At 39.8% G+C, this 20610-nt stretch overlaps 2 protein-coding genes across 47 annotated transcripts in view; both read left to right on the top strand.

The window, feature by feature from the left end:
- The window catches only part of clasp1a (cytoplasmic linker associated protein 1a), a 100089-nt gene extending 95908 nt beyond the window's left edge, over window positions 1-4181 (top strand). For all 46 annotated transcript variants that reach the window (XM_037789200.1, XM_037789203.1, XM_037789192.1 and 43 more), the window contains one exon: window positions 1365-4181. In XM_037789200.1, the coding sequence (XP_037645128.1) occupies window positions 1365-1451 (87 nt within the window). In that variant the 3' untranslated portion in view covers window positions 1452-4181. The remainder of the gene's footprint in view (window positions 1-1364) is intronic.
- A 1296-nt stretch (window positions 4182-5477) lies between these two features.
- tfcp2l1 (transcription factor CP2-like 1) lies at window positions 5478-19996 on the top strand. The gene is made up of 15 exons (XM_037790412.1): window positions 5478-5668; window positions 6173-6321; window positions 8576-8649; window positions 10972-11077; window positions 12508-12614; window positions 12711-12863; window positions 13029-13139; window positions 14521-14624; window positions 16216-16267; window positions 16401-16494; window positions 16579-16669; window positions 17806-17888; window positions 17993-18135; window positions 19046-19097; window positions 19227-19996. The coding sequence occupies exons 1-15, from the start codon at window positions 5610-5612 to the stop codon at window positions 19262-19264; spliced, it is 1416 nt and encodes a 471-aa protein (XP_037646340.1). The 5' UTR covers window positions 5478-5609; the 3' UTR covers window positions 19265-19996.
- The last annotated feature ends 614 nt before the right edge of the window (window positions 19997-20610 follow it).

The following is a 20610-nucleotide window of genomic DNA, read 5'->3' as shown; positions in this document are numbered from 1 at the left end:
AAATTCAACCGTGCCCTGTAATGGCTGCCACTCTGGATTGATTCAGTCACTGTGGCCCTGTTCACTCCTGGCATTAACCTGTGTCTTGGGTGATCCGATCACAAGCGGACAGCTCTAAGTACGTCTCTTCACACCCGGCGTTAGAATGCGTCTCTGCATGCGTCTCCAGTGACCACATGTGATCAGATCTCACTTCCCCGTTCTGTATGCAAAATGAACACGGACATCATTTCCGTTTGCAAAGACTAAATATTAGGGCTGTCAGTCGATTAAAATATTCAATCGCGATTAATCGCACGATTGTCCACTGTTAGTCGCTATTAATCGCAAATTAATTGCACTTTTTTTAATCTGGTCAAAATGTACCTTAAAGGGAGATTTGTCAAGTATTTCATACTCTTATCTACATGGGCGTGGACAAATATGCTGTTTTATGCAAATATATGTATATATTTATTATTGGAAATCAATTAACAACACAAAACAATGACAAATATTGTCCAGAAACCCTCAAAGTGGGCATGTCTGTAAAGGGGAGACTTGAGGGTACCCATAAAACCCATTTTCTGTGAGGGTCACTTGCCACCCAGCAGGCTGGTTAGGTTCATTATCTCTGAGGAGAGGCAGCTGTGGAGTCTAATTGTCCCTGATGAGGATCAGGTGGTTGAAGCCTATATCTACCTCTGGTTTCAGTGCTCAGGTGCTGACTCATTGTCTCTTTATCAGACGTAGTGAGAGTGCTGTCCTGTTTGTGCTCTGTCTGTATAGAGTAGGGGTGTGTGTATCTGCAGAAGTACCATGTGAACCTATCTGTGGGATTCACTCACCAGTTAGCTTCTTCTCAGAGTCTCTTAGAGTGGGTTAGGTCTGTGTGGCCTGCCTTGGCTGGTTCTTTTGTTTCAACTATGTTTTAGTCAGCTGCTCGGCAGCGGTGTTTTAGTTTTAGTCTTTTCAAGATATATTGAGTGTAGGAAGCCTTCCTTTTAGGCCCATTTTCATTTGGTGTTTCCCCTCTCCCTTTAAATCGCTTGCGATTTTTGTGGTCACAAGGTTTAAGGAGATCAGCAGGTCCCAGGTCTGGTCTCAAATCCCAGGGTTCGGGTAGACCCGTGAAGACTTCTAGTCGCAAGTCCTTTAAAGTGTCACTAGCCAAAGTGTTTGCGGACCACCGGTGTACGTAATGAAGTGCATTTTTAGCCTCCTGTCGTCCAGTTTAAAACTAAGTCTTGCTTCTTCAAACTGCAGGTTTCTTAAATAACTATCATAAGACCTGAAAGGGATCAGATGTGATGATACTCCCCAACATACATAATCACACTGTGCTGAGGAAAAGCTTAACATCTCTTGTCTTTGCTTGTTTGCAGATGAAGTTACTGAACCTGTACATCAAGCGAGCCCAGACGACCAACAGCAATAGCAGCAGTTCCTCGGACGTCTCCTCTCACAGTTAATGGAGGGAGGTTTCTTTGGGGAAACCCTGTGGATGGACGGCGTTGGAGGATATCCAGCCGGGCTTCTTTCCGACTTCTCCATCTCCGAGCTTCCCCTCCTCCTCCTCATCATCATCATAACTCCAGCTCCTCTGTGCTTTCCTCCCGTTTTGAGGAGATCCTGTCAGCAAACCTATTTGTCATTTAGTTCCTCCTCCCCACCTTTCGCTCTAGAATCTTTTTGAATGTAACTGTGGATTGGTTTAGACCGGTGGGGAGGGACTCAACACATTTGGAGTTTTTTTTCGATTAAAATGCACTTTCTCTTCCTCCACGGTTCCCACAACCTCCAAACGGCCTTCCGTCTATGGAAGCACGTTTCTCCTCGAGCCCTCAAATTTGGTAGATTAAAGAGTTCATACGTGATGCCATGAAATATTCACGATCAGAGTGGAGAAATTTCTGTCGGATTAGACTAGAGTTTGGGATGAAATGTCATTTGGCTGGCCCAGTGATGGTAATAAGCCCATAGGTTATGGGATGAATCCTGGTTTGGGGAAACATAAAAACCAAATCTTGTAAGAAAAAAAAAAAGAAACAAATGTGTAAAGGAACAATGTGACAGAAAAGAAAGAAAGTACTGTATGAGAATTTTTAGTTTTTGAGCATAATCATGGCTCCTAAAAGCCTGTGATTGTAGTCTTTGTTATGCTAACTTGTAATTAAGAGTGACTCAATCAATTGAATCCCCCCTTTCACAAAAACGTTGCCAAAAGATGACTGTTAAGCTACAGAATTGACAATCCTTCAAATTTAGCGCAGTCTGTATTTTAAAGGTGCAGTAGATGAAATTGCTGCACAAATTCAAGTTGGCTGAATTCGTCTTAAAAATTCACAATCAGCAGACGGTAGAATTTGAGCCTGTGGAAAGTTGTGTTGCCTGTAATTCCTCACTGAACTTTCTGAACATAAGTTTGAAAACAGTGTTTTGTTTTTTTTGTCCTTTCACAAACGGTTGCCTATTGGTTGCCAGTGTGTGGCATCTTAACTGTAAATCTCTGAGGTTAATGCTCAGTCCAGTGACACTTTGAGAGGGAGTCCTTTTGTAAATACAGCAGATGTTTTCCCCGCTTGGAGTTTGGGGAGAGAGACGAGCGATCCTAGACAGACAGTCAAAAAGACATTACCAGGCCTTATTTACTTCACACATACACACTAATGCTGGTTGACAGGGACCGCGGAGAGTGAATGGGATGTACAGCGCTAACTGTAACTCTCAAAAAACTGTGAATCTGCAGGCGTAAACGTACCCCGGCAGTGTTCTCGTCGACCCGTGACGATGCAAATCCAGTATTAGACGTTTCCTCTGATCTCCTTCAGTTTCCCCGTCACGTAACCGCAGCAGCTTCTGCAATAACCGTAAAAACCCAACAAATAACGGTATTTTGTACATACACTTTTCGACCACTGCTTCGCAAAGTTTTACATAATGTCAATGAAAAAAAAAAAAAGATGATAAGTGAAGAACGGGTTGACTATCTGATTTTTGTTTTCGCATATTAGCCAAATAGCTTGCATGTAACCTGCAGCACACGCCAACTTGCTGTTTTGAAAGGGCCCATGTTTTTTGGCTGTTAAAGTGCACTTGTGACATCATCAGATTGCTCATCTCTGATTTCATGTTTCAGTAGAGGAGGGGGGGTAGCCACATTAGCCACACTCATATGTAAAAGGAACAAAATGGAGATGACAATTGTTGACCAAAACGTGTTTGGTATATTTAAGCTGGTTGAGAGAAGTATGAAGAAATCATACCTCTGGGCTGCAATTTTTTTATTTCAGTGTTAAGTTTGAGTTCTCAAGAAGCTTTAAAGTGTTTGATCTTGCAGCGACATCTCTCTTTTAAGTTGATAGTTTACTCCTACAGTAAGAGATCCGAGTCCAGCCATGGGTCCCTGATTGGGAAAGGTTCCCCCCCCCACATCTGATCGCATTTGTTATTATCGGATATGATTTTGGTTCATCACGGTACAGTTAATCTACTGTAGGAAGGGATCATTATGCCTTTTAAATTCCGTTATCTCATTTGCTAACTTCTAGCAAATGAATCATAATAATAAGGAAATAAGAAGTATTCCTGATTTCGCCTGGGGACATCCGGAGTCCTTGGATGGACAATTTAGGGACTCACTGTTTTAGTTGAGTGGTGTTTTCATTCAGGGAATCCACTGAGAGTGGGCCAATTTTGGTTATTTAAGTAAATGAATGTACAGACTTAATAATATGTGTTATAATTAGCTTTTTAAGTATTGGTACTGAAAAATGATTCTCGGCAACATGCAGCCCTGTACACTCTGTAATATGCCTGTCTGCACTCTACCTTACCTTCCTTTCTCCTGAATTCCCTCAGCAGTTTTAATCAGCCTGGTTTAGTTTTAAGCCAATTAAAAGCAAATCCACACAAGACATAATAACGGGAAACTAGCATATGTTATTACATTACTGGTCCTAGAAAAACAGACTACATGGTATTCCTTGCAAAACTGTTCACTATGCATGTTCAACAGTACACTGTCTTTCCTTTGTCTCCCTGTAATATTCATACCTGTATTTATATATTTTATTTTATTTTATTTTGTTCTCTCATGACAAAACTGTACAGAAGGTTTTTTGTTAAAACTTCCACCTGTGATAGATTTGCAACAATGTAAAGAAATTGTTTGCTCTAGAAATAAACAGATTAAGAACTGATCTGAATGTTGTTGTTTCTTTTAAAGGTCCCACATCGTGCTCATTTTCAGGTTCATACTTGTATTTTGTGTTTCTAATAGAACATGTTTACATGCTGTAATGTTAAAAAAAACACATTATTTTCCTCGTACTGTCTGCCTGAATATACCTGTATTTACCCTCTGTCTAAAACGCTCCGTTTTAATGCATTTCAATGGAATTGCAACGGAATTGCGTTGCTAGGCAACAGTTTGGGTCCATCCATTTACTTCCTGTCAGCTGATGTCATTCACATACACTGCAACCAGGAATAAACTGGGACACATTTAGAATGTTTACATTTAAAACCGTGTAATGATCTAAATATTGTATATTTGTGACATCACAAATGGACAGAAATCCTGACGGCTTGTTTCAAACGCGCAATTTCTGAATACGGGCTGTGTGTATTTCTCCGTATATTGAGCGTTTTGATAGTTTAACAGTATTTATAAAGCACTTAAACCTGCTTTATAATGTAAAAGACCTGAAAATCTCACTTTTTACAATATGGGACCTTTAAGTTATTAATTTCGGATTTCACAATAATTAATCTCGTGTAAATTTTAAAGAGCCGATCGAAGCTCGTAAGTCTTCCTCATTTTGGTTGAACCTTGTTCCGTGTCTTCCGCAGGGGGCAGTGGCAGCAGTGTTGCCTGGGTTGTCCATCCATTTTCCGAGCACATGCATCCAAACGCTGAGGTGTGCTTAGCTGCTCTGTGTAAACATTAACCTGAGCACACTCTCCGATGACCTGCTCCTAATCTCTGGCCCTTCTGAGGAGCTTTGAAGAGACCAGACCCGGCAGCTGCAGGGTGTCTAGCACATGTTAGAATCAAACATGCATGTTGGGATTAAACTGTCTGGTGTAAAGCACCATTTTGCCACTGATGTGTTTCATTTAGCATCCCTCTATCACTATTATTATTACGATTATTTGTTGAAATTAGCTGTTTTTAGAAGCTATCATAAGAGAATATGTTAATTAAGATAATTTATGTTTACACCTATTAATTTGAAGACTACTCGCTCTTCTTCGTTTTCCAAAATGTCCCTCCGGACATCACTGCCCTAAGTGAGTGTAAAGTCGAGTTTTAGGGCCATACTGTTGGCAGTGTCAACAACCGGTCAGGTGAAAACTGCTATTAATGCATCAACCTGGCTAAACATTGGTAGTGGGAGGTGTGTGTCTACACACTCCGCCTCTCAAAGGTCATCCAAGGTATGCTAAAAAGTGGGAGTCCTGATGACATCACCGGGACAATATAAGAGGCAGACGATAAGGTTTGGCTGCAAACCTCCCTGAGCGGAAATCTGAGGAAGCCAGCAGGCGCAAAAGCTTATAGCTCCATCAAGTCTCCACGTCCTCCCTGTGGTCCCGGGATACAAGAAGACACCGCACTGGAAAATATGCTGTTCTGCCATTCCCAGCCTGAGTCCTACCACCAGCACTCTGCTAGTTACATTAGGTAAAACACAAGAGAAGCTTCAGAAATGTATGGATTTCATGCACTTTGCAGCTGGGAAAAGTTTCTAGTTACAGCAGGTTAAATCAAAGTGTCAGAGCAAAGCAGCTGTGTTTACTTTACTTGCACAAGAATATATGGAGGGAAGTACAAGTGCAGTCATGTGGCTTCAAATTCATTTTTTAAATGTGCAGTAATTCTGCCTCTTGGAGAATATTTTATTATTCACATTAAACTAAACATGTGAAATTCAAATTTAAAAAATGCATTTCGATGGTTCATTTAAAGGAGCATTGCATTCAAAATCCACATTTAGATTACAAATATATGGACTTTTTTCTCAGTTAAAATGAATTGAGCTAAATGAGTTAACTGTATTTTGTAACATCAACCTTTTGCACCTTTGTTCCTCTGATTTAAGTGATTAGATAAAAGAGAGAAAGGACAGTCACCTTTTGTCGTGCCCATACTCAGCCCCTCTTCTTCTTTCCTTCTGGTCTCTTTCAGAGAGGCATTGGCACCTTTCTTGAAAAACGAAGAAGCGAGGCTTATGGCTGAAAATGGTGCCAAGAGGACCTCATTCCAGTGCATTCTGTGTGCAGCCACCTCGCCGGCTGTGAAACAGCAGGAGGAGAGTCTCACTTATCTCAACCAAGGTAGCTATCTGTCCTGCCAGTTGAATGTCCACGTTGACTAAATGGACTGGAGCTTGTTTTGTCACATGTAATCCCAGCAGCAGCAGCAGGGTTAGATTAAATCCATTATAACTCAGGGTTAGGCTAAATCCTGCTAAATTCAACCATGTTCACTTGAAATTAATTTAAATTTGCACCCTGAGTTTGGGACCCTGCAACGAATACACACATCTGTTTCTCAAAACCATAAAATCCAGGTGGGATGGAGCTGTGTTTGCAGAGTCATCAAGATATCAAATCTGGAGCTGTCCAAAAGACAGTTTGATTATCAGAGGAGCTTTATTCTACAACAGAATAATCAATGAGTCCGATTAAAATGACCTGCAGAGATTCCCTTTGCTAAAGTTCTTCTTACAGTTGCAGCTCTGGATTTTATGTTTTTATCAGAACTTCAGGTCTATATTGTCCGGTTCCTTTGAAGCAAAGAAAGGCCATAATAATTATATATATGTTGTGTATATATTAACTAATTATATACCCAATTGAGGAACTTAATTAGGGCTGCAACTAAACACAGTTTCTCATAGGCCATGGTAATGTCTGGTAATGTCTTCAGTTTGCCTGTTTTGTCAGACCAACAGTTTAAACTTTAAGATATTCCATTCACTGTCATATATGACAAAAAAACGCAGCATTTTTGCGACTAATCGATGATGAAAATAGTTGCTGACTGACTTTCTTTTAAATTTAGATCTGCAACGATAAGTCGAGCAATCGATCAGTTGTTGCAGATCTAAATTGAACCACTCCTGAATATTTAATATTGAAGTATACTTAATATTGACATTTACATTTATAGAAAATAAAAATTCTCCTCTTTGGAGGTTCTTCCAAATTGTGCAATTTCAAAAACTTTTTTTCAGGTTCACTAATTTATCAAATTCCAATGTCCGAGGTTTCCGGTCACTCGTGAACTTTTCTTTCTTGGATCATGTGACTGACAGGACGTAAACTGATAGGACAGAGGTCTGATCTGTTTCATTCAGCCTTGATTCATTATCTTCGGTAGTAGCGGAGTCTCAATAACTCCAATTTACCTTTTTATTTTTTTTTTATTTGACTGATTTGAAATTGTGAACCTTTTACAATCTTGAAATTAAGTTATTGAAATCTGAAATTCTGAAATCTGGAGATGTCAAAGCGGGGGAATTCAAATTCACAGAACTGCGGACAGATGGATTTCAAAGTAAAATTTCTCAATGCTGTAAATTCATTTATATTTTAATTTCAACATGAAGTGTTCAGCAGTGTTTAGATATTCAGTTGCTTATGAAATTATTACTGCCTTGTTTTGCTTCCATAGGTTTCTGTGTTTAGGAGACAGTTGTTACAACACTCACACATAGAGACCAGGCTGATCTGGACTATAAGAATGGGATACGCTGTATACATAATAACATCAACCCTGACTCCTACTAAATTATGTTCCCATACAACTAAACTGCATTCGCAGTTACGTTTCGAGGGAAACCTATTTTCTTCCGGATTACAGTCGCAGTTATGGGAACGTCATTTTTAGGAGACAGGGCTGAGTTACATACATACAAAAAGTTGCTACTTACTAAACTTACTAAAGTAAAGTAAGATTTGAAAGGCATGAAGTCATAACTGTGGGTTACTGATTTATGTGTGCAAAATGAGCTCTGTATACATGTTTTTAAAATTTGTCTGACTTTCATCTTCTAAACTAATTCACCGTCTTTTACTTTCTTTTCTTTTTCTTTTTTAATCTTTTCTCCTTTCCAAATTGTACTTTCCTGTTCTTATCTGTGCTTTATTTACCTTTATTTATCTACAAGTTTGCCCTGCTTATCTGCTGTATAGTAATTTGGTTGGAGTAAAAAAACACACAATGAAAGTGAGCTTGCTGTAACATGCAACAAATACATTGCCATGTAAAGATGGCATGTATTGATTAGAAGTTAATTGCCATCAGTGTCCGTAGATTAGTTTTATTACTATGCTGAAAAAGCATAGATAGTTAATTTTATAGTGTCCCTCTGTGGCTGTTTTTGTGCTATTTTTCTTGTAATATTAAACTTAATATATCATATGGAGATATGTGAAAGTTTTTCTAGTGGCTGGCCTTGATATCTGCCTTAAAAGGTTTCTAATTTGATTCAATTTCCATCTCCACTGCCCCTCTTTTCTGATTGACTGATTTCCCATTTTTCAATTTTAATCAGGTTTTTTTTTTTAATGTTTTAAAATGTAGGTCAGTCCTACGAAATCCGTATGCTTAACAGAAAACTAGGGGAGTATACAGATATAAGCAGCAAATATGTAAAGGTAGGTGTGTGTTTGTCTGTTTTTTGACTTTCACATGACCTCTTCCTCTTTCTTCTCCTATCTGTTTTATGTATTTATTTCCTGGTTTGTCACAGGTCCCTCAACCCTCCCTTCCACTTCAGGGGTGGGGTGTCGACCTTGGAGAGCTTGGTACTATCACCCAAACTTACCTTTCCTCTTTCCTAGATTCCACATAAACCCCTTATGAACACACAACTCATCTTACCTTCACATTTGTACCACACACACAAACACACACTCTGATTCATCTGAACATGCCAATCTGCTTTTTTCTACATTACTGTGATTTTTTTCATAAAGACCAGGCATCTTTATACACATATTATTTCTGGAAATATTAAGTTTCTGTAATAGAAATAATAATAATACAAAAATAAAGTGGTGTATTCTTGATGCCATGGCTTTCTGAATAAAACCCATCATCATTTCTATCATGCCACTTTCATTTTCATATTGTTGTGACAAACAAAAGTGTTACAGACACTTCAGATGGGAGTTGAAAGTGACTGCATTTATTGTAATGAAGTTTGTCAACACACTTACTTAGGAGTAAGGAGAGATCATTTTATTTAATTTCTGCGTGAGTGCATCCACTTGACATGTTTCTGTTGTCAGGCTTCAAAAGCTTGAGAGAGAAATGTTAGTGGTAGCATCCTAGAAACACAAGAATGGGCCAGGTGGCATCTAAGCAAACACATGACGTGTGCGGGGGTCCAGGGCTTTTTTGAGTTCTGGCGCTCAGTCTTGCATGAGCTTCCCTCCATAAAACATCCCAATGGTGCATGTTTTTGGAGGTTGTTAATTTAATTTGTTGATTTATTTCATGTCCTGGCAGGATTTAAAAATGTTGCCATTAAAGAGGTACTGCAGCGTTTTCATATAGTGCACTTTCATATACAGTCAGGGGACTCACAAGAGACAGATTTTTAAAAAGAATGGTCAAAATCAAAGCAGCAGAGGCCAATATAGCCAGACGTTTAGTCCTTAGAATGGGTCACAAATGCAGAACCCTACATTTCCCATAATGCAACTAGATAGTTGCCACACACCCCCCCATGGCCTTCAGGTGCATTTGTGCCATTAAATTCAAGCTGCCACTTCAACGTAAAAACGTGAAAGGCTCTCTCTAGAGCCAGTGTTTGGTATGTCTGTTCTGGGGTACTGTAGAAACATGGAGGAGCAACATGGCGGCCTCAATGGAAGAGGACCTGCTCCCTATGTAGACATGAAGGACTCATTCTAAGCTGACGAAAACACTGCCAATAGATTACCCGAAATCCTACACACTGGTCCTTTAAGAAAAATGAGTAAACTGAACTTCATGTGTAAAACCGGTGGAGTGCCCCTTTAATGAAATTGTAATCTATGAGCGGGCAACATTATTTATTTTTTGTTATGATGACAAGAGGTTATTATTTAGCCAACACAAATTGGGTCAATGAGCTAGTAACGACAGCTACTTGTTCTGCAATGCATGCAGTTGACAGAGTGAAGATGTGGACTGTCTTTGTTCAGGGTTCCCACATGATCAAGTATCTGAAGTTTGTGAAGTTGACGGAACAAATAAGCACTTTTTGGTTTGAAAATTGTTCTTAAACTTGACAAGATCATACAGTCTCTCAGTGGTATCTCATTCTGGCTATGATTCCATTGTCTCACACCCCCCAATTTTGTGTGCTTGAATATCACCAAACAAGACACCAAAAAAAAGGTCTTAAAGGTCCCATGAAATGGTATCAATACTTCCTTAGTGTGCTTTATTTCCTGTTGAAACAGGTCAGTCTACGGGATTCACGTGGAGTTAAAGAAAGTTTTGATTTGATATAGGTAGAAAAAGGTTTGTTTGTTTGTTGATTGTATCAACTGGAGTTTTCAGTTACGCTCACTAGTGCGGCATGAGGAACTAGCAACTCTCCAGGAAGCTCAAATATCCATTTCATGGGATCTTTAAATGTGTCGTCCAAGTGAGTGTGGGAGCCCTGAATTTGAGTTGGAAAGTCACTGTTGGCGCTGCATCTCGCAGGTATCACATGTAGCTCATTGGCATTCATTGGGGCATTTCCCTCATGGATTATGTTCTTTTTAAATATGACTCTAGTGTATGTATGGTAGGAATGGAGATGAAGTTTCCACCTCCTTACCCCTTGCCTAATGAAACTGCCTCAGTATGTTTTAATAAATAAATGAGGGGAGCCTTTTTGCACTTCGCCCAACAGTCCAGCTGTTCGGCTATGTGCGAGCTGCCCCGCTCAAGCCGTAGCTGTTACTCTGGCCTAAACGCCTGATCCTGCCTGTTCACAGAGCATTGTGCGCGTGGTGTTTCATGACCGTCGACTGCAGTATATGGAGCACCAGCAGCTGGAGGGATGGAGGTGGAACAGACCTGGAGACCGAATCCTGGATGTAGGTGAGTTGACTGTACATACATAAATGAGCTGATAGATCAAAGATCACTGATATCCACAGTTTTGATGATGTATATTAAAAAAAAAAGAATAGCTGGCATCAATAGGCCCTTGAGCAAGGCATTTATCTGCCTACTCTGCTATACTCTGACTTTCTTGCTGACCAAAGTAAAGGACTAATGCTGTTCTGAACCAGAGTTGGGGACATTTGTTGGCCTCCAGTTTTCAGTTAATGGTCCTGGTATAGAGTGCTCCAGGAATGAATCCTAAAACCTGGAAATGAGTTCGCATTTTAGCACTTCCTGTTCCCTCACCTGGAAGTCAAAGTGTTTTTTTTTTAATGGGTTTTTAGTTAGATTCCTGAAATAAGATCTGTGGTTAACACAAACTGAAGAGATTTTAACGTTTTGTTCTGCAACATAAAATTCATCAGTAAATATCCCACTCGTGAATTTTGAAGCATTTATGTGTCTTAAAAAAGGCGGTAGCTAACACATGGGTAAATGAGACTACTAAACGTCATCGCACCGACTCGTCCACCTTTACGGCCTCGTTGTGTGTACTCTCGCTCATGTGATAGTGGTGTAATTTGTTTATAGCCCAACATTATCTTTTTACTTTGCCGATTGCATTCACACTTCAAAAATCATTTGTGGAGATTATCTTGCTGAACTAAATGTGTAATTATTATAAATATTTGTTTGCCACAGAGCTTATTTTCTGCAATAATCCAAAATCCAATGGAACAATCCCTTAGGCTTTTTGTCAAGGGAACTAGGGCGATGCAAAATACGTAGTCCCAGGAGCACTCTATTTCTCTATAACATTAAATATTCATCACTAAATAAATAACAATCAAAGTGAAAGATTTGAAAGAAAAACTAGGCTATTGTTGATGAGTATATCACTAAACAAGACTGAGAATACAGTCATGCAGCTCTATGAGGCTGTAAATACAGTAGGCACAGCAGTGCTTCGAGCTAACTGGTAATATCAGCATGCTGATGTTTCCCCATGAATGTCTTGTCTGGACCAAATATCACGGCAAGTCATCCAGTAGTTGTTGAGATATTTCAGTCTGGACCAAAGTGGTGGACTGACTGACAGACAGACCAACGTTGCTGTCCATAGAGCCATGCCACTAGCATGGCTTATGACAAAAACCTGTTGGTGTGACTCAAATAGACATTTTCATTCAAATATCACAAAATTCTGGTTGGTACATGGATGTATGTGACATCACTTTTTTTCCAATTAATACCTGCCAACTTCAAAACCAGTCAGAAGAGCACAGACAAAACAGCAGAGATAGGAAGTGAAATAACCAAAACTGTTCTAACAGAAAACTGCTCAACAGCAAGAAGCTGATTGAGAAAATGTGATTTTTAGGGGCTTTGAAGCAAATGTAAATTGACTGACTCGTTATTTGCAGATATCCCATTGTCTGTGGGGGTACTGGAGCCCCGTTCACACCCTCTGCATCTCAACACCATTGAGTTCCTCTGGGACCCGATCAAGAACTCTTCTGTTTTCATCCAGGTACACATAGATTCTGGTCAAACATCTAGAGGGGGGGGAGTGTTGTTACTACATATATGGCAAACTTACAGTCCCTCTTTTGTCATGTCTTCTCAGGTCAACTGCGTCAGCACTGAGTTCACCCCCAGGAAGCACGGTGGGGAGAAAGGAGTGCCCTTTCGTATCCAAGTGGACACTTTCACCACCAATGAACACGGGGAATACATGGAGCATGTCCATTCTTCCAGCTGCCAGGTCAAAGTCTTCAAGGTATGAAACTTGCCTGCCCATTGTCGTCGTATTTGTGTTGTGCAAAGTTATGCTCTACTTTAATATTCATTGGGCCACATGGTCCATCAGAAATATAACTCCATTTATCTATATGACAGGTTTCTATACTTCACCTCTAATGTCTATTTTATATTTTTTTGGAAGCCTAAAGGAGCTGATCGCAAACTGAAGACAGACAGGGAAAAGATTGCTAAAAAGGCCCCTCAAGACAAAGAGAAGTATCAACCGTCCCATGAGAGCACCCTCCTAAAAGAGGTGAGGCATATACCCTTCTCTGTCTCTGACCACATTACATAACACAACTTTCAATTTGTCAGCAGGTTTGTAATGCTGCAACTTTACTGATCCCACTGTGGTAAATTCTGTACTTCAGCTGCCAATCACAATGTTTTCCTCCTCTCACTTCGCTTCCACATTACATTTTGTGCTACATCACTCTATGTTAATATGTTGCTTCACTTGTTTTGTGTTCTTTTTAAAAGTGGGCTTGCTTTGGCGCTGAGCTCTGTCAATGATTGGGACTTTTTGATGCATCACTTTGAGTGTTTTTGAATGTCGAGTGACTCGGTAGTTTCTGCTATAGTGTTAATCTGGTTAGTCATTCATCTGGATGAAGAACAAAACCTGATTACAGCTGAAGCTAGGAACCACTAATCTGTATGTCCTTAATAAGAGATCACTGAAAACCAATACTGGAAGAAGATCCTTTGCAAGGAAAAGCAGTAATAGCACAGTGTAAAAATACTGCATTCAAATTAAAGTCCTTAAAAAAATTGACTTCAGTAAAAGTGCAGAAGTATTATCAGCAAAATTCAAGCACTTATTATGTGGAATGGCCTCTCTCAGAATGTTATATTATTACATTGTAATAATATAATAATATGTTAGTATTATTGTATTATAGTTATTGATGCATTAACATATAAGCAGCGATTTAATACTAACTGGTTGAGGTGGAGCTTAATATACTGTTGGTATATTATTGATCTATGGTTATGGATTTAAAAATTCATAACATAACAATAGACCATGTTCTAATATATGTTTTTCATGTAAAATATTAATCCGTAACTATCAATCAGTAACTATAGTTGTCAGATAAATGTAGTCGAGTAAAAAGTACAAAATTCCCTTCTGTGGAACCACTGAACTAAAGTACAAATTGAGTTAATGTACTTCTGAACTACTGAAAACATTGTAATGAAGTGCAAAAAAACTAGACAGTGTTTCCTCCTGGGCTAAAAATATAGATTAAAAAAAGGTTACGGAATGTTTTTTTGCTCAATATGACAAGTCAAAGATTTTAAAGCTGCATTGTTATGATATTTTGGCCACTTGTGGGGGCAGGATGGTGCTGGGCAGACAGTCTACAGTGGGTTTATTAGAGCTTCTGCCTGCTGCAGCTGAAAATGATGTTGATGAGAAGAGTTTGCAGGCGGGGAAACCAAAACAATGACCTGAAAGAAGCTAAAAAGGCTTCATAGCAACACATTCTCACTACCAACTCATCAAATATGGCAGCTTGGTCAGTGGCAATGTTTACTCCTGTCGTCTTTGTGCACCAATATATTGACTTTGCCAGACTGAATAATCAGAAATGCCTTACTTCTTCTTTGTTCTGTTTCTCTCTCTCAAGTGTTCCCCTTGGCCCGATGCACTAAATCTCACCAGCCACAGCAGCAGCAGCACTCCATCACCAGTTTACCACAGCTCACCAACTTCCTGCAGTTTCACAGACGGGTGAGTCAGCATTCACGCCGAATATCACCATTTTTGGTATGCACCGACCTAATGAATTGTGTTTGGTAGAGCTCTGTAGATTAATGTCAAGGTGGACTAAACGTTACGTTGACAATAGTAATAGCTCCCTCTATGGGTGCATACCAGGATTAGCTGTTCAGAACCAGGAACTTCCACAACCTGTGCTCTAATATACAGTATATATATATATATATTAGGACTGTCAATCGATTCAAATATTTCATATGATTGTCCATTATCACAATTAATCGCAATTATTTATATATTTTTTTCTGTTCAAAATGTACCTTAAAGGGATATTTGTCAAGTATTTAATACTCTTATCAACATGGGAGTGGACAAATAGGCTGCTTTATGAAAAAGCATGTATATATTTATTATCGGAAATCAAATAACAACACAAAACTGTGAAGGTCACTTGCCACCCAGCAGGCTGGTTGGGTTCATTATCTCTGAGGAGAGGCAGCTGTATGTGGAGCCTAATTGTGCCCGATGAAGATCAGGTGGTTTCAGTGCTCAGGTGCTGACTCATTGTCCGTTTGTCAGAGGTAGTGAGAGTGCTGTCCTGTTGTTGCTCTATCTGTATAGGGGAGTGTGAATCTGCAGAAGTACCACGTGAACCTATCTGTGGGATTCACTCACCATTTAGCTTCTTCTCAGTCTATTAGAGTGGGTCAGGTCTGTGTGGCCTGCCTTCGCTGGTTCTCTTGTTTCAACTATGTTCTAGTCAGCTGCTCGGAAGCGGTGTTTTAGTCTTTTCAAGATATATTGAGTGTAGGGAGAACTTCCTCTTCCTTTTCATTTGGTGTTTCCCCTCTCCCTTTCAATTGCTTGCGACGTTTGTGGTTATCCTTTGGGATTCATTTTTAGATTCCCCTGGTCCGCAATTGCGTCCCTGTCCCCGTTCCCCTGACACAAAACAATGACAAATATTGTCCATAAACCCTCACAGGTACTGCATTAAGCATAAAAAATATGCTCAAACATAACATGGCAAACTGCAGCCCAACAGGCAACAACAGCTGTCAGTGTGCTGACTTGACTATGACTTGCCCCAAACTACATGTGATTATCATAAAGTGGGCATGTCTGTAAAGGGGAGACTCATGGGTACCCATAGAACCCATTTTCATTCACATATCTTGAGGTCAGAGGTCAAGGGACCCCTTTGAGAATGGCCATGACAGTTTTTTCTCGCTAAAATTTAGTGCATGTTTCGAGCGTTATTTAACCTCCTTTCCGACAAGCTAGTGTGACATGTTGGTACCAATGGATTCCTCGGGTTTTCTATTTTCATAAGGAGCCAGGATCTTCACTCTAGCTTTAAAACTGACCCGCTACAACCTCCGAAAGATTGATTGCATTAATGAGTTAAAGAAATTAGTGGCGTTAAAACTAATTTGCATTATCGCTTTAACTTTGACAGCCCTATATATATATATATATATATACAAAGTACTGTATATGAATTATAAACACGTGTAATATGTGTGTGTAGAGTTAAAATAAACAAAACACTCAACTGATCACCCCAATCTGTTCTTTCTTCCTCATGCGGACGTTACTGTAGCAACTGTTCTCCAAACCAGCAAGGGGAGCTTCTCATGCCCGTCTGCTCTGATGTAAGTAACGGAGAACAGTGCAGCAGTGTGGAAGTGTTAATGTTGCCCTCTTATTCCTTTTAGGCCATTATTTGGAAACAGCGGGTGCTGTCCCGCTAAACTCATTTCAAGGGTTCTTCTTTTTGACATGTAGCACCTTCTGCCGTCGGCCTCACCACAGGACACTCAGCAGTGGCTGCACCGTTACCGGTTCTCACCTTTCTCAAGGCTCTTCTACAGCTTCTCAGGTAAAAAAAAAAAAACGCTAAGGAATTCATTGAATATGTTTGAGCAGGAGGGAAGCAGAATAGACCTTCTGCTGTTTGTTCCAGGTGCTGATCTGTTGAGGATGAGCAGGGAGGATCTGATCCAGATCTGCGGTCCAGCAGATGGTATTCGCCTCTTTAACACTATGAAAGGAAGGTGAGTGACTACTCCGTCAGTTACTATACACTCAAAGCAATTAACTGAACGAGCAGCAGCAAGTGGTGCAGCTGGTTTTTGCCTCTCAGGCTACACACGGGTTGCCCTACCTTAACCTCTTAAAACTCTGACGGCCCGTCGGCTATTCTGTCTTTCAGAGGTTGTTGCAGGCTGAGTTTTTACTCTAAAGCCTCAGGAATCCATTGGTACCAGCCATGTCATGCTAGCTTGTTGGGAATATCGCTAAATAACGTTACGAAGTTACACTAAATTTTGGCGAGGAGAAACTGGCATGGTGATTTTCAAAGGGCTCCCTTGACCTCTGACCTCAAGATATGTGAATGAAAATGGGTTCTATGGGTACCCACGAGTCTCCCCTTTACAGACATGCCCTCTTTATGATAATCACATGCAGTTTGGGGCAAACACCGTGCAGTTATTTCATGCAGTATAAATGTGTTATTGTCTTCTATTCTAAAATGGTGTGTTGGAATATTTTTGCATACTGGGGTCCCTAAACAGTCTTAGAATTACATAAATTGGGTATCACTGTAAAGCTGAGACTCTTGTGGATCCAATGAGCCCAACTGTATTCATGTGTGATGATGTTAGTCCCCATAGTAGCCATTTCATTGTAGTGAGACCATTTTTTTAAACTTGACCTCACTGTATAAAATGACCTGTGGTGACCTCTAGGATAATCACAGCCTCATGAAACTTTACAGCCACAAACTAGAGACCTAGAACATTCAGAGGATGGATGGCTTTCTCAGCTAGATTGACAATAAGGGGGTTTCTGAGAAGTTTACACAACAGAAGTGCTTGCCATCCAATCGGCAAAAAAATGCAATTCTTGCAGAAATCTCATAAATGTCATATATATGTCATAATATATATATATGTATGTATATATATACATATATACATACATATATATATATATATATATATGAGTAAGAGGTTTGTGCGTACAGAATTACAGGCCTGTCATATAGACACCCGTCCCAAATATACATCGGTTGAGATTGAAGCAAATAAAAGCAAGGGGGCAAAAAGGGGCAAACCATCTTGAATCATGTTACCTCTGCGGCATGTTCTACCTAGTACTAGTAATAGTCTCTGCTCACGTCTTCCAGGTGTATACAGCCCCGTCTTACCATCTATGTGTGTCAGCAGCAGGCCAGACATCAACCTCCCGTCAAGCCAGGGGGTGGAGACAGTAAGTGTACAAAAATGAAGAAAGTGATCTGATGTAGTGATGGAATTGTGCATTAAGCTCGTTGTGTCATCTGTTCCCTCCTGTCTCCTTTGTCCTCCCTGCAGTCTACCACGCTCTGTACCTGGAGGAGCTCACACTGTTGGACCTGTCTGAAAAGATTGCCATGCTGTACAGCATCACTCCACAACAAATAACACACATCTACAGACAAAAACCCACCGGCATCCACGTCTTAGTCTCTGACAAGGTATCGTACATCTCCTCTACCTACCATTAACTCCTCATACCTTTGAACCATTTACCATCAGGCACTATTTGAGGGCCCAGGGCCGGTTACTTATGTTCTAGGCTTTGTTTTAAAGCTGCAGTGGGTAGCAATGGCTGAGGAAATACCAAGCACCGCCCACCAGCCGGAGCACAGCCAATAGGAACGCTCTCTCTCTGAAATGACCTGTGATTGGTCAAAGTCTACCGTCACGGGCTAGATTTTTTTTAAAGCCTGAAAACAGAGCCATGAGGAGGTGCAGAAGTCTAATGAATTACAATATGCTGAAAGGTTATTATGGAATTTTTGCCCAATGATGCCAAAAAACTTGTGCCTACGGAAGCTTTAAGGTTCAAGTCGGATTTCACCCATTCACTTGACATAATGTATCATATGTGATCTGGTTGTATTGTCTATTAATTATATTCCAAACAAATAACTTACATTCTTTCATTCACACTGTGATCTCATCTTTGGTATGAGACTACTGCCGTGCAATTGTACTGAAAAGCAACAGATTACTGAGCCTTTCTTCGACTCACTTCACGTTGTCTCCACTCTCAACAGTCTCCACCAGCATCGGACACTTGTAGGAAAAAACACATGCAGCCAAATCTGACCAAAAACAATGGCATAAAGAATTACTGAGCTACATTTACAGGAACAAAAGAAAGTGCAATCTACAGTGAGAAAGCTTTTCTCTAGAGCTGACTATTTACCACTGCCATTTCTAGGCTTGCAAAAGCTAATCATGACATATGTAAAAGGATGGTTGTCAGGGCAGAATGGGATTTATAAAAGATGATGAACTACAGGTGGAGATTTTCTTCATATGCAGCACTTTGTAAATGTAAATGATCTGTGCTTACATGGGTCGATCCGTTGGTTTCAGATGGTGCAGAACTTCAGGGAGGAGACGAGCTTCACCCTCAGCACTATAAGAGGTAATTATTTTTTATAGTCAACCTTTAATTTCACTACTCACTGTTAACAAACATTCAGCATCCATCCTGTGTAGCTTGATTATTGGTATTTTTGAATGACTTTTTACTGGATTGTTTTCTGTTACCCAGACGGAAACACCGATGGCTACCACGTTGTGTTGAAATGACTGACAGGTACTCAGGAGGTTCAAAGTTTCCTCCTAGAATCAGTGGAATTGTACAGCTTGTATATATAAATCCTTCTAGACTACGATATGTAACATTTACTAAGATTTACAGTACCTTAAAATGCTGTTCAGCTTTCAGTTTACTGTTGATTTTGTGGCTTTGTTGAGTTTTCTTTTTAATTTTCCTGTTTCATTTGTATTAAGTTACTGATTAATGCTTGGTATGCCTTGTAATTAGAGGTAATCACTACTGTATTACTCCTTCACATGTGCGTACATTTTTGCCTAAACACCTATGAATGCAAGTTGATGACTTTCATGATAATCAAGCAGAGTAAATGTCCCGCCGACAAATAGAAAAGAGGAATGAACAAAACTGTATTATGTTGTTTTAATGTAATTCAATGTCCCTGCTCTTTTTTCATGCTTGTCCCAAATATGAAACGCTGTCATGTAATCTATTGGCTGTTCCTGTTGCATATGCTATACAACCTATTTTCTTGACGAGGTGTAATGTAATATTTGGTAAAAGGTTCTGTTTAAACAAAGGCCTATCTTTATCCCAGCCTCCTTGTATAGGCCTTGCTTCAGTCGGCACTCAGCTCTCTCCTCTCTGCGAACAAGCACGTAAAGATGTCTTTTATTTAGACCTACTTGTCTCGAAAAGTCTGTCATGCTTTTCCTGTTTGAAGACCTACGCATTCATTAATTAAACAGCGACTGCACAACAGACTACAGAGTGTACTTAAAATGTGTCCGGGATGGTAAGTGTGTGTTGTCTATACAGCCTATATTTTTTCATTTATGTGGGCAATGTGAAAAAAATAGTCGTACAGGCACAATCTAAATAATTTTAAATGAAAACCAATATTTCCTCAGTTTTATGATGTAGCTATTAACCAGCTCGGTTGATGTCTATCTGTAACATTAGTTCCTGCATGACTTGCAGGTTGTAGGTTTGTGTGGTTTCGAATGTAACTTCTTGCTTCCACTTTTGACATTGCATTGATTCCTATCACACCCACACACCCATAGCGATACATTAAATAATGTCAGTCATCTAAAATCAATACAATTATGTTTGCTAAAGTACGTTGGAATTGTGTTTTGCGCAGACAGTTTTAAAATGTACAGCTTTTTCCTGGTTTTAATTTAACCACAGCTGGCACGGTAGCTTGCGTTAGCAGAGCTGAATAGCTTGCAAGCAACTGTGGGATCAGCGAGAAAGTCTCTAAAAAAGGGAGAAAGCTTTGAGTGCTTAAGCAGAAATAGTGTAAGTACAAATATATAACGTTAGCCGCTGTGATTAAGAATAAAACTAAAATGACTATGCTAACGGTAACACA

This window comes from Sebastes umbrosus, chromosome 13 (assembly GCF_015220745.1).
Source record: "Sebastes umbrosus isolate fSebUmb1 chromosome 13, fSebUmb1.pri, whole genome shotgun sequence".
Lineage (NCBI taxonomy): Eukaryota > Metazoa > Chordata > Actinopteri > Perciformes > Sebastidae > Sebastes > Sebastes umbrosus.
Note: the sequence above shows the minus strand (reverse complement) of the source record. Positions and strands in the feature narration are given on the sequence as shown.

Excerpts from the sequence above, each read along its gene's own strand:
- tfcp2l1 (XM_037790412.1), top strand. The coding sequence starts at position 5,610 with ATGCTGTTCTGCCATTCCCAGCCTGAGTCCTACCACCAGCACTCTGCT. Across the intron at positions 11,078-12,507 it reads AGACCGAATCCTGGATGTAG|ATATCCCATTGTCTGTGGGG; the intron begins GTGAGTTGACTG and ends CGTTATTTGCAG. Across the intron at positions 14,625-16,215 it reads TCCTGCAGTTTCACAGACGG|CAACTGTTCTCCAAACCAGC; the intron begins GTGAGTCAGCAT and ends ACGTTACTGTAG.